This window comes from Cyphomyrmex costatus, unplaced genomic scaffold (genome assembly GCF_001594065.2).
Source record: "Cyphomyrmex costatus isolate MS0001 unplaced genomic scaffold, Ccosl1.0 scaffold10, whole genome shotgun sequence".
Lineage (NCBI taxonomy): Eukaryota > Metazoa > Arthropoda > Insecta > Hymenoptera > Formicidae > Cyphomyrmex > Cyphomyrmex costatus.
The window spans coordinates 1,491,011-1,503,994 of NW_017274954.1; the positions used below are offsets into that span (position 1 = coordinate 1,491,011).

The following is a 12,984-nucleotide window of genomic DNA, read 5'->3' on the forward strand; positions in this document are numbered from 1 at the left end:
AGCGCGGTAAGTCTCGGAACGTTTATCCGACGTGCTACGTTTTTCGAGTTCAAACACTTCAAACTTGCATACGCAAGCGATAGCAAAAATGCTTCACACCATTTTCCAGAGGTTTATAAGTATTGATCATCAATGCATCAATTAATTGTAGCTGCAATTATAATTATCCAAAAATAGTAGATGTATAATAATATATTTAATAAAAATAAAAATAGAATTAAACATTTAGTGCCAAGATAATTTATAGTTTTGTAACAATACATGAAATATGTATTGCAAACTTTAAATAATTAATTCCATTAATTGTCCTCTATTGCAATTTTTCATAAAAAAATTTAAATGTAGATACATATGTCATTATTTAAATAAGTTAGGAAGTTTAATGATAAATTTAAATTTCACCTAAATGTCTCACTTTAGACGCATGGATCGATGTGCGAAATTTCCCAAGTATCTGTTACAACATTCTTGGCACTGGCGAGGTTCTTAATCTCGCGTCATTAATCAGCCTGTCCTATCCATGAAATATTACTACTTAATTTTTATAGCAAATAAAATAAAAATTCTTAAGTTTAAATTCAAAATTTTATTCCGTACTATAATAATTATAGGAATTAATAGCAGTATTTAATTCAAATTATTAGATTGGCATAACCAATTTCCTGCTACTTTTCGCATTAAGAATATAATTAATGTACAAGATATAATGAATTTCAATATTAAATTTTCATTGTCTGTCCATTCAAAAAATATATGTCTTAAATCATTTTAGGTATATCGGTGCGTTATATTATATTTCTAAGGTATCCATTTCAACATTCTTGGCGCCGAGTTCGGTGTCTAGCACATTATTAATTAACTTCCCTTAACTATGAAATATCGTAGTCATTAAAAGACTGGTCTCTCGGGGGAGCATAATCGAGTTTTCGCCGTCACTCGCATATGTTATACTCGCACGATACATACAATGTGCAAATAGTTTCTGCACTTCCCCGAAAATTTCGCGGTAGCACGAGACGTTGGCGAACCGATCCGCCTGGCTCTCCTTCCGGGGCGGCGCTGAAAACTCGTCGTAAATCCATGGAAAACGGGTCGCACGGATTATGCGCAACGTATAACGTTACGATATCTCAAAGACGATTAATAACTGGATTCATGCGACGGGATTCTTCACGTGTGCACCAAGAGATTTGCGAGCGAAAATAACGCGCGTGGTGATGCTACTCAAGGTTTATTGTTCGCGGTATGTCGCCAGTTATGTGTCATATCAATGCCAAGAAATCGCGTTCTCTCTTGATACAAGGAGCTGCAATGATTCGCGTGCAGAAGACGACCGCTGTCAATATACATCACTCCCACACCGCAGTCGGTGCACACTGTATGTCGGGACAACGCGCACGTTTCTGCGTCCAAGAATGTTTGCAGTCTTTGTCGTGACCAATTTTCAGAATTCCGATTTTCAACTCTTGTCGTTTCATAGAGGCACTTCTAATAATAATTTCTATTTTCTTTTATTCGACAGTGTCATGCAACAATCTAAAGTTTGTTCGCGAAATAAAAAAAATTCAATTCGTATTATATGAAAAAGACAAATATATGAAAATATATTAAGCCGCGGGCTTATTTACGCACAGACAAGTTATTATTTCAGGTTGCGTAATACAATATGTAGAACGTATCAAGTATCCCCCCGTATTCAAAATTTTATCTGCGTCATAATAGAAAGCGAATAGCGTGTATCAATTATAAATGATTGAGTGAAAGCAATATGATGCACCGACCAATTTCTGGAATACGCGTAGGTAACAATATTTTATTTTCTCATTTCAATTTTAAATAAAGTTTACTTTAATAGGGTAGGAATGAAGATATATATATATATATTTATATATATATATATGTATGTATCTGTATGTATAATCACATTTTTTAATTTGAGAAAATATTAAGAGGAACTGCATTTTACAATAAAAAATTTATCTATAAATTCATATATAGAGAAATATAGAAAATCAGAAAATCAACAAAAATCTATTTCAATCGCAATAATGTTAAATTAATTGATTTGCATAATCGATTTATAGAAAGAATTCTTTCTATAATTTATATAGAAAGAAATCACATTACTATATACATTTATGTATTAATAATTACGTCATTAAATCTTTTCAATTCACATATTTTATATTACTGCAATTATCTTGCAACATTAATAATATACATATTAAATCATTATATACAAGAATTATCGTACACTTACGTATACATACATGTAGATAATAAGATAATGCCAATTCGATATAACGCCTTTCAGGTTGCATAAACGCAATTTGTGAGTTCATCGCGATTATCCTTTCTCTTTTATTAGTCTATAAACCGATCAAAATGGTACTATATTATATTTTGTCGCTTAAAATCATTATTTAAAGTGCCTCAGGATCGTAAAGAGGAGATGCTCTTCGGATGTTTCTGTGTACAACGCACTCAAGGCGCAGCTAGCACCGGCGGTACCGACGGAAATGTAATTCCCAACACACCCATGCGACTAATCCTAATCCCTTTGAGCGAACTACTCACAACGATTTCATGAATATACAAAACAAAGCTCGAAGCAAGGAGTAAAAAAGCCGTGTCGCGCCGCGCCGTCGCCTTTTTCGCTGTCGAATAACGACACGCTCGAGAGAACCTCCCGGATTTAACTTTCAAGGGAGATTTCCAAATGGAGCGAGAACAATTTCGCCGTTTTTCCACCTGTCCTTCCTTTCCCGGCAACAAATAACTGCGCGGTTTCTCTGCACTCTAGCTATCGATCTAAATCGCGATTGAATTTCGTTCCCGAATGTACACGAAACGTACTTAACATTCACGAGCGTAATCTTCAATAAATTTTCTTAGATTCGTTGTTGATTAAAATTTCAATATTGATGCAGAAACATTTTAACTTGAGAATTATAATTAAATTAGATTTTCTTATGTAGTTTCACCCTCCATTTGCAATCATTTTCTTATTTTCTCTGATTATAATCTGAATTTTCTTTGTCCAGTTCAAGTTTTTTACAATTTTAAGCTTTTAAAATATTTTCAAAAATTCGGAATTATTTTTCTTCATTAGCAAAATTTTATTTAGATATACTTATTCGCGTTTTGAATAATCAAAATGTGAAAAACTATAAAAATGAAAATTTTTCTACACACATCAAATTACAGAATAGGAAGAGCATCAAATTCCATGGCTATCGATTTTTCGTCTCCACTGGTGTCGGAGCTCGAAATGCAAGCTCGTAATTGGCACCGACATAATTAACTCTCTAGACAAACTAAACTAGGATCCTGAGTCGAGCAAATATGACGTTATAGAGAAGTACCGTCTCTCCCGTGGCGGATGGTCGGCGTAGACGAATATGATTCATAAGGGGAATATTCCCCTTGTGAATACAGTTCGAACGCTTCAGTCATAATGTTGCGTTTCGCATGAAACCACGAGAACCGTACACCATGAGAACCGCAGTTGAATTTATTGAATGACAAGTTAAATGTGTCGGCGAAGAATAGGAGAAAGAAAATAAAGATAATTGACGGGATAGCAAAGATAAAAAAAAATTATCCAAAATCCGAAACGTATGAATAAATATACAGCGATGTGAGATCAAATGGAGAATATTGGCTGCTTTCAGCAAAGAAAGCAATATTTTTAATTTATACAAAATCATATTTCTATTCTCTTTTTCTGAAATAAATATTAAAAAATTCAGATCTTAAAATTTCAAAATACGTAAAATTTCAAAGCTTTGAATTTTTTACTCGTAAATACCTTAAAAACTATAATTTAAACATTCCACGTTCTTCAACTCTGAAAATTCTTGGATCTTCGGACTCTGTTTTCGTGTATGTTTTCGATTATACTTTACGATAGAATATTAATGTTATCAAAACTTTCGGTCCTTTAATATCATATCGTTCACATTCGTAAACTCGCACATCACCGTCGGAATATTTAACTTTCCAAATCTTGAATTCTCCCAGACCCTTTGATCTCAACATCGCAAATGCATGTCTATATATAAAATAAAGCGAATAGAGAGAGCAAACTCTGAGAGAGATTTACCTCGTACGCTCTGAAAAGCAGATAGAGCTCCCTCGGCTTGGTGTCCATCGGCAAGCCGCTCACGAACAAGGTGCGCACCTGAAACAGGAGAGAAAGAGAACGTTAATTGAGTTAATTAACCTAATTGGCTAGTGTACAGGGAAAGAACAGCAACGGAGAAACACAGAGACTAAGAGAGAAATACAGAGACAGAGCGGGAGAGAGAAAGAGAGAGAGAGAAAATGAGCGAGGAGGCGTATAGTCCAGACTGGGAGACAAGGAAACTGACTTTCTCGACTCCTGCCCTGTCTTGCCAGATGAATCGATAGCTAATTGCAGAATCAATGTAAGATGCCCCGAGACAGGAAGAAGTCAGTCTCCCTCGTTCGTCATCCTTTTTAATTTTGCGATTAATTCGGCAATTTATGGAGGCGATCCCAATTAATTGAGGCGCAACCCCCGAAGATCTTTAAAAGTGATTCCCGAAGATATTTCTTCCCTTCTCGCGATATCAATCACCTTTTCCGGCCACTCGTCATTAACGTCAGTGTGGCTGAATTAATGTAATATTATTTCGCTTTCAACAAAGAATGCAAATCGGTTTTTCATATTGAGTGCCATCATCGGGAACAATGCGGCAACAAAGGAGACCGATACTAATTCGAGACAGCTTTCGCTAGCGAACGCTTGTTAAATACAGTTGGTGCGCAGATAATTGTTAATCAAGTGTCCTCGATTCAATATAAAGATGTTAGTAATTCGTTATATATTTTTTTATTATGCACAGCTTTTTTTTATTATATTACAAAAATTAATTTTCGTTGCAATTTAATATTCAAATTATTAATATTATTAGCAGTTTAATTAATATTTAAGATTATTATATATGTATATTAATGTATATTAATATATATATAATAAATATTATCATTATGTATATTATTATATGTAACTATATATTAAAGCTCTAAACGATTTATACAAAATATTTATACAAAACAGAATTATTAATAGAAATCACTTTCTATTATAAACAATTCCATAAACAAAAATCAAAGATACATTTATGTATTGTATAATATCCAAAAAGAATGTTTGTACGGAAAGAACGTTTATACAAAAATTATTCTTCGCGGTGTGGTACTTAGTTAAGTTTTCTTTAACTATTCATGAATTAATAGCTAGTTTACCGAGTTTCTTGTCACCTGAACTTACAACATTGATAAAAACCCGACCGCGTGTAAACGCTGGAGCGAGACACGTAACCACAACCGTGTCGCAGGGCGGGCCGTCTACTAATGGATGAGACTAAGAGAGTAACCGGTAAAGTTTCGTCGGCCAAGTTACATGAGCGTCTTACACCGACTGGGCCTTAAGTAATTGCTGCGGCTACGTACACACACACACACACAGTCACACATACGGTGCATCGCGGGCGCAGGTAAGTGCGACACCGACGCTGTCTCGCGTTCGCGCTTGCGCTCGCACCGTCCTAACTTATAATGATCTCTAGAGCGGAGCATCAAATTGCCGCAATGAGGTTGCAGCAATTAATAAAGTTAAGAAACATCGCGGCTGTTGTAAAAGTATGACGCACGCGCGCGAATCTAATTATAGAGTCTTTCGCTCCGTTGTAATTAATTTTTATAAGGACGCTTTTGTTTTACTATCGACCATCAAATGTCTCGACAACAGTATTCTCAATATGTCGAATAAGATCGAGTTCGAACGAGACTAATACAGGTTACTAAAAGAAAACTATATATAGAAAATAACAGAGGCGATAAGTGTAATAATTCTTAGATTCCAAACACGCTTATTTTTATAATTATATTTACATTACATAAATGTAAGCTCTCCCAGGAAAGTTGCTTTATACGTTAAAAAAGCTATTAATGATTTTCCTTAAATATTATTTAGAACTATACAGAACTTCGAGCAAAGTCTCGATAGCTATCGGGATTTTACTACACTTGCACGTTGATATCGAGCCTGGTAAACCACGTTGATCAAGAAGGAAGGAACGCAAATTATCCTTCTCGGCAATTATCCGATTAGATCGCAGAATAGATCTCCGCCTACTTGTGCAAAGCTGAAGGCAGTTCAGGGGAAAAGGCAACTCTTAAATCGTGCGAAATTCATCAGAAGAATGTAATTGCTCAATACTATGTGAAAGCCTGATTTATAATTCTCGCGTCAGAATAGGCTTGCCTTCAGTCTTCTCGACAAAAAAAAACAAGATACAAAGATGCAAAAATTGGAAAATTCGACTTTAGAAAACTAGTTCATTTTGTTTAAAAAGTTTTACAGGATTAAACATCCAAGTTTATAATATTTCAAAAGTTTCAAATAATCCTTATTATTCCGATTTACGAACATTTAAGTTAATCAACTTAATCCTAATCTTGATATGCAGTAATACGATTATCTTAAATACGAAGCACACCTTCCATTCCTTCATCGTCGACGCCATATATTTTCCACAGAAAATTGAAGTAACTTACGTAATTATGTATTTCTTCTCTTTAACAACATAGCAAAATCATTCTGCTTACGAATATTATTCGTCCGTTACGCTAATTAAACACAGCACGCATCAGATCTTTATCCAGAAGATTGTTAGTTTCCTATTCTGCTTCTTTTCTTAGCTTTTTTCCGTGTTCATAATCTTAGATGAGTTTTGTCAAGCATAGCTTCTAAATGACAATAATTGATCATGGACGAGCGAGTCCGCTCCCAGCTTGCAACTGACCGTGTCGCTAGTTCTCATTGTTTCATCTTCAAAACTATGCCGCGTCGCCACTTGCACATCCGTTGGCGACACTCCTCGTTCCATATTTACATTCCCCTTTTAACAATCCCTGTTATTTAGAAATAATGTTGCACGTTGATGAGCGTATATAATAAATACACAAGGTAGTTTTAGTTCTTCAATTAATTTATCGATTTTTTAAATATAATTATAAATTAAGTAAATAAACATAAAATATGTTCTTGTCTGGTAAGTTTCATAGATACGATCTACTCTCTTCGGGATATTTTAATTTTTTAAATACCTTCTTTAATTAAAATGTAGTTACATTTAAGTATTGAAATTTTAACAAAAGCATTGAAAAATAGAATTTCATCTACCTATCTAAATAGAACAATAAAATTACTTAGTATCTCAATAATTCATAGTGTGGAAATTATAGATGTAAATTAATTCCCGTCGTGATGAAAATAATTTCAATAGGAGAATATTAATCGCATACTCGGTTTATTTCAAGATGCACGATTGACAGAAGGAAGGCAGCGATTCGTTACCGTCCCCTCGTTAATTTCCGGCAGGAAGCGTCGAGGACAGAAAAGCAGCGCAAGCATGAAAGAAAAAATATCTATAATCCCGAATTGATTTGCTCCAGGCAAATATAACTCAATCATATTAAATTGCTCCTTCAGCAATTAAATATCCTTTTAACAATAAGTTATAAGCCAGTTTTTACAAATGTTTAAATTTCATACGTAATCACAAACATTATATGTTTTGTTTCAATAAATTTTGCTGCAATATATCGTGTGCTCAACATTATACATAGTATCATAAATCGTGTCAAAGCACAAAGACTTTTCGCAAACTACAATATCATATAGACACACAAATCAAGATATAATATTAATTTATATATTAAAAAGGTTCAAAATCCATGATCTATAAACAGTTCACGGTATTATAAATTAATATTATTTTTATAAATTCCAATCTTGTAACTCTCTTTTTAATAAATTTTTAATCTTAAAAATATTGAGAGTTAAGTTTCATATACGCGTTCAAAATTTCTGTTATCTTATTTTCCTTGTTTTTTTTTCTTTTTCTCATATTGCTTGTTTTCATATATCTACAGCGAAAGTTGAACGGTTTAATTCTGCTGGGAATGCAGACACATGGATTTGATATCGTAAACCCCGAGTATATTTGTATTGTATATACAATATGTATATTATTATTCAGTACAACTCGAGCGGGAGACGACCACTGTCTGGCTCAGAGCTCATTGCCTCACAGTAACGTGTTGGCAGTGTCGGTCAAACGCAACGGCTACTGCGGATTCGATTAATCTTGAATCAAAATTTACAGGTAATTCAAGAGCATACCGAAAGGAACAATTTGTAAAATACATGCCTCATCGGATTCCAAATGGAAATGTGCGGTTACAAACATATCTCTTTACAGACAGACGGAGCAAAGCCGCGCGAGATTTATTCAATCCAATGAAGCTTTCGTTCGAATGTACGCGCGTATCAACACAATCACACCTAGGTATATTAACGTAGCCAGTGCAGATGTGAACGTAAACACTAGCGAATACAGGAAAAGCAGTAATAAAAGACTACATGGGAAATGGTGATAAAATAGAAGACAGCACAATTTTCTCTCCAACACAAATTATTTTATTCTTTCGTAACGTGTCATGTTGGAAACAACGGACAATTTGCTAGTAAAAATATTCAATGTACTCCTGACAGCGGTTGAGAATACAACTGCACACATAGTACAAGAATGAATATTTTTCTACGTAAATAATAGATAAGGAAAAAAATTTATGTGTTGCAAAAATCATTTTTATTAATATTTTCCTCCAATTATATATTAATATCATGGTTTCATTAATTTGTTATGTTATTATTTGCTTGATATGAATATACCTTATTATTTAGCCACTATTATAATTTATTAACAATTTATTAATTAAAAATTGTTCAACTGTATATTATATATGAGAAATGTTAGCTTTTAAAATTATTTTTAGTCAACTTGAAGTAAGTAGGTATAATTTTAAATATAAAGTTAAAATTTCTAATTTAACTCTAAAACAAAGTTTCTTAGATACGTTATCCATTAATTATGAATTAACGTTTTTCTTGTCATATTTATTTTTGCATAGATAATAGTTATTTAGCACAAAAAAACACAGGATTGGGAAAGTTGCTTTATAAAAGCAGTTAGCTGGGTTCTCTGATGCAGAAATAAGAAATGTATAATATTTTCTATTTTCTTATCTTTACTTTTTTATTTTATAAAAGAAGTTAACGCAAAAATGCGACAAGTATTGAATTGTGTACGAATTGCAAAAAATGCGTACTATACGACTTCACAAGGTACAGAAACGCCGCATTTGGAGCGTATCCGAGCAATTTCACGTCTCGATCGGCAAGCCGGCCACGATGACACCAGAACGTGAGAGAATAAAATTTGCGGCCGATTTTTCCGGCTACGCGCACGCAGATTTCCGCGACGTGTTCTCAGGATTTAGATGTGTGAAAAGTGAACGGTTCTGCGCCGCGTAATAGCGTGTCTCTTTAATTTTTCACGGTTAGCTCGACAACTGCAATGAAACTTGGCGTCGTCGACAAGAGAGTCGCTAATTTCAGCCAACGAACGGGACAAAAGATCATAATTGCAGTAAAAACAACATAATTAGATTTTCAATGAACGAGAGATTAATCTAAATTGTGTGCAATATACTTTATCAAAAAAATATTTCCATTCAAAAACCCGTATTTAAATCCGCAATGTCACTTTAATATTTCACAATTTTATCTTTAGCTTTTTTCTCTTTTTGCGACAATTGGAGCAATTTTTGTCTCATCAAATCTTTCACGGCGTGATACTGACAAACTTATATTTTAGATAGCTGAGGAAAAATGTGCACTATAAATAACATTTGTAATTGCCTCTATGAAAAAATATTATTGGACTCGCGAAAAAAAACGATCGGAAATAATTGGAAAACTATTTGAATCAAATATTGTACGTTATTGTTTGTTTATTCCCTATAGTTTTTCCCAATAGCTTTTTCCCTAATCTAATAGTATTTTTTCACAAAGTGTATATAGAAATTTCTTATATTCTCGCTAAATTTCATTTTAAGGTAATATACACGAGAAAGATTGTACAAACAATTGAGATAGCATCCCATAAAACGAAAAAATCAACACAACGAGTCATCGTAACTCTCGTAAATTAATTCGTGATCGTGATTACACACGTTCGTGAATATTCACGCGAGGCGTCAGCTGGCGGATTCACACTTTTCGATCTAATCTTCTCGTAATTACAGCGAATGGAATTTTTGAGCGAGGCGCGCCGAGGAGCAAGGAGCGTGCTTCCGTTAGCGCGGGACGAAATAAAATACCGGAGCTGAGGTTCGATGGGCACAGACTCGGTTTCAGCGTATACGTTCTCTACAGATACACGCACACACAGATTCGTATACGACAAACATAACTCGCATCATCTCCTTACGAGCATATCAGATTTTACAGTGACCGCGTCGTGCAGGACGCTCGCATCTCTTTAACATTCTTTTATCTGTTCGAACATCGTGAATTTTAAGAAGTACTACAGTGTTAAATTCGTAAAATATACAGTACGAACATTTTTCTTTTGCAATCAAGCAATAATATTTTAATGTGCTAAATAAAAGATGATCTTATTTAATATTATAAAATATAATTGAAAATGTATGAACTTTGTAATTATAATATTTAATAGCATTTTGAAAATCTACTTTAAAAATCAAATTATTTTCATTAATTTATCTTTTTTATTTGGATTATACATATATAAATAATTTTATTTCAAATAATGAGGTGGGTATATACATATAAAGTAAAACTGTTAGATGATGAAAAGTCAATCCTGTACAAATGCGTTTCAATAATTAATTGATACAACAAAGAAAATTTGATACAACGAAGAAAATTTTTATGACATCCGAGAAGAGAGAGAAACTATTATTATAAAACATAAACGCTCCATCTATCTATGACAAAGACATGCACTGGATCAAGATGCTGGAAGCGTCGTACTGCCATTTTTCTTCAACTATCTTTATTCTTGCCAGAATTTTCGCAGTGTGAGGTATAATTAATAATAGATCAACCAGAGAAGGCGAACTATATCTTCAAGCCTTTAAATATAGTCTCGCACAGAAGTGCATCGCTGGCTGCAGCGATGAAACTCTGTTAAGTAATACTGGCGATAATAATCGTGCTGCATGAAATGTCATAGAGCCGCCAATGTTCCTTTAACTACACATTTTATAGATAATTCAATTGCAAAGCTGTTTACTATTGAAAATTCGATTTTCGCTCAATGTTTAGAACAGTTCCTACTTTTTTCGACACTCCTGTATCAGGATAATTAATAAAACGAAATATTGGAAAAAATGGTATTTAAAAATAAAAGAATTACAACGAATGCTATGCATTAACATTATATTATATTAATAAAATAAATTCAAGAGTATTTAGATATGTATAATATGATTAGATGTACTAATTCTATAAAATTTGTAATATACTTATCAGAAATAAAGAATGCGTATATGAAAAGAGGAAATAATTAACTTTAATGCAAATTCACTTTCTTTATCGTTACTTCAAAAATTGTTAAATTATCAGTTATATCTGTAGAAATCCACTTGTACAAAATCTATCAAATACAATAAAAATTGACCCTCTTTTATGCGCTTGACACAATTAAAGTTTAAACGCCAAGCTTATCGTTGAGGACAAAAATATCGAAGAAAATCGATAAACACGCGCAGGACGAATGTGAAGTGCCACCGTAATACAGATCGTATATAGAATATAATGCCGGTTATTAAATTGCATGCGACCATATTGGTGTAAAGCGCATTATTAATTATCCTTCTTTATGCTAGGCCACGGCCATTATCCTTCTCAGGGAGAAACCGAAGCGATATAAGTAAGTGTAGGTAAGACATAATTAATAATAGGATCGCTAGGCGACGTGCTATTTTTACGTTCGCTCGGATATAACGTCGCTGGGCTTTCATCGCTGATATTGAACGTGCCACGCAAAAGAAAAGCATTTCCTTCACGAGCCAAGAGAACGTCTCGCACTTGTCATATCCCCTCTTGAATTTGAGTGTCACGGAAGCGTATAAGTATCGTCCATAACAAAAGAGCGGAATTAATCGTGAAATCTCGGACACGCACGTGTTGAATCTTTCGTCGCGGTGAGTTACGTGCCAACTCATCGCTGCGCTAAATCACAGTTTCGGTAAGCCGCAAGATCGCACTTGCGTGCGGCGAGCAGAATATCGTTTTGTAAGACGTCCCTCGTCTGTCGGAAGTGACCTCCTCTTAACGAAGATCATTTAACGAGGTAAACATCTCCGTAAAACTAGAAGCGTGACAGTTTACCTCATACCGTTCAACCGGATGTCGAGGTTATTTTATCCGCACGTAGAGCAAATATTGAAACTGATAATTTAATGCGATTTGTAATAAATTCGCATTGTTGTGTGTGTGTGTGTGTGTGAGAGAGAGAGAGAGAGAGAATCTATATATCATTATCTCTTTCATAAATGTTTTATCTGATTATATTATCGATATATTTCTGGTCTATCATTTTAAAGATATTTATAACAAGTTCTGATTTAACACGTCGCATTATTCTCTCGTATGCATCATGTCTACAACAGTATGATTAATGTATCTATCACAGCTACAAAACAACACTAACTATAATAAATAATAAGTCAGATAATGTTACATTTTAATTTTTGAAAAAGCTAATGCGTGAGAATGCGCGCGTAAATATAAAAGAATGAAGATATAATTTGTCATTCGTCCTTCTATAAAAAGAATTATTTTCACAATCGGTTTTCTTCAAAGAGAAAAACTTCTTAATCCTTCAAACAGAATTTTATATTAAGTATTGAAATAAAAAGTTACGTCAAGTTTTTAAAATTTCAATGAAAATTAAACAACTGATAACACAGGAAAATATTTTATCGCATCTCCGGAAATTCATTAAAATTCTTTAATAACACACATTACAAATTTTCAACGTTTAATCATGGAAAGTTTAGAAATCATTAATACCT

General features: G+C 33.6%; 1 protein-coding gene across 3 annotated transcripts in view; it reads right to left on the reverse strand.

Moving 5' to 3' along the window:
- LOC108783493 (protein couch potato) overlaps positions 1 to 12,984 on the reverse strand; it is a 79,740-nt gene that overhangs the window by 36,871 nt on the left and 29,885 nt on the right. For all 3 annotated transcript variants that reach the window (XR_001941025.1, XM_018552073.1, XM_018552064.1), the window contains exon 2: positions 4,106 to 4,183. Coding sequence is in view for 2 of the 3 variants with exons in the window: in XM_018552073.1 (XP_018407575.1) it covers positions 4,106 to 4,183 (78 nt within the window). In the remaining variant the exon portion in view is untranslated. The remainder of the gene's footprint in view (positions 1 to 4,105; positions 4,184 to 12,984) is intronic.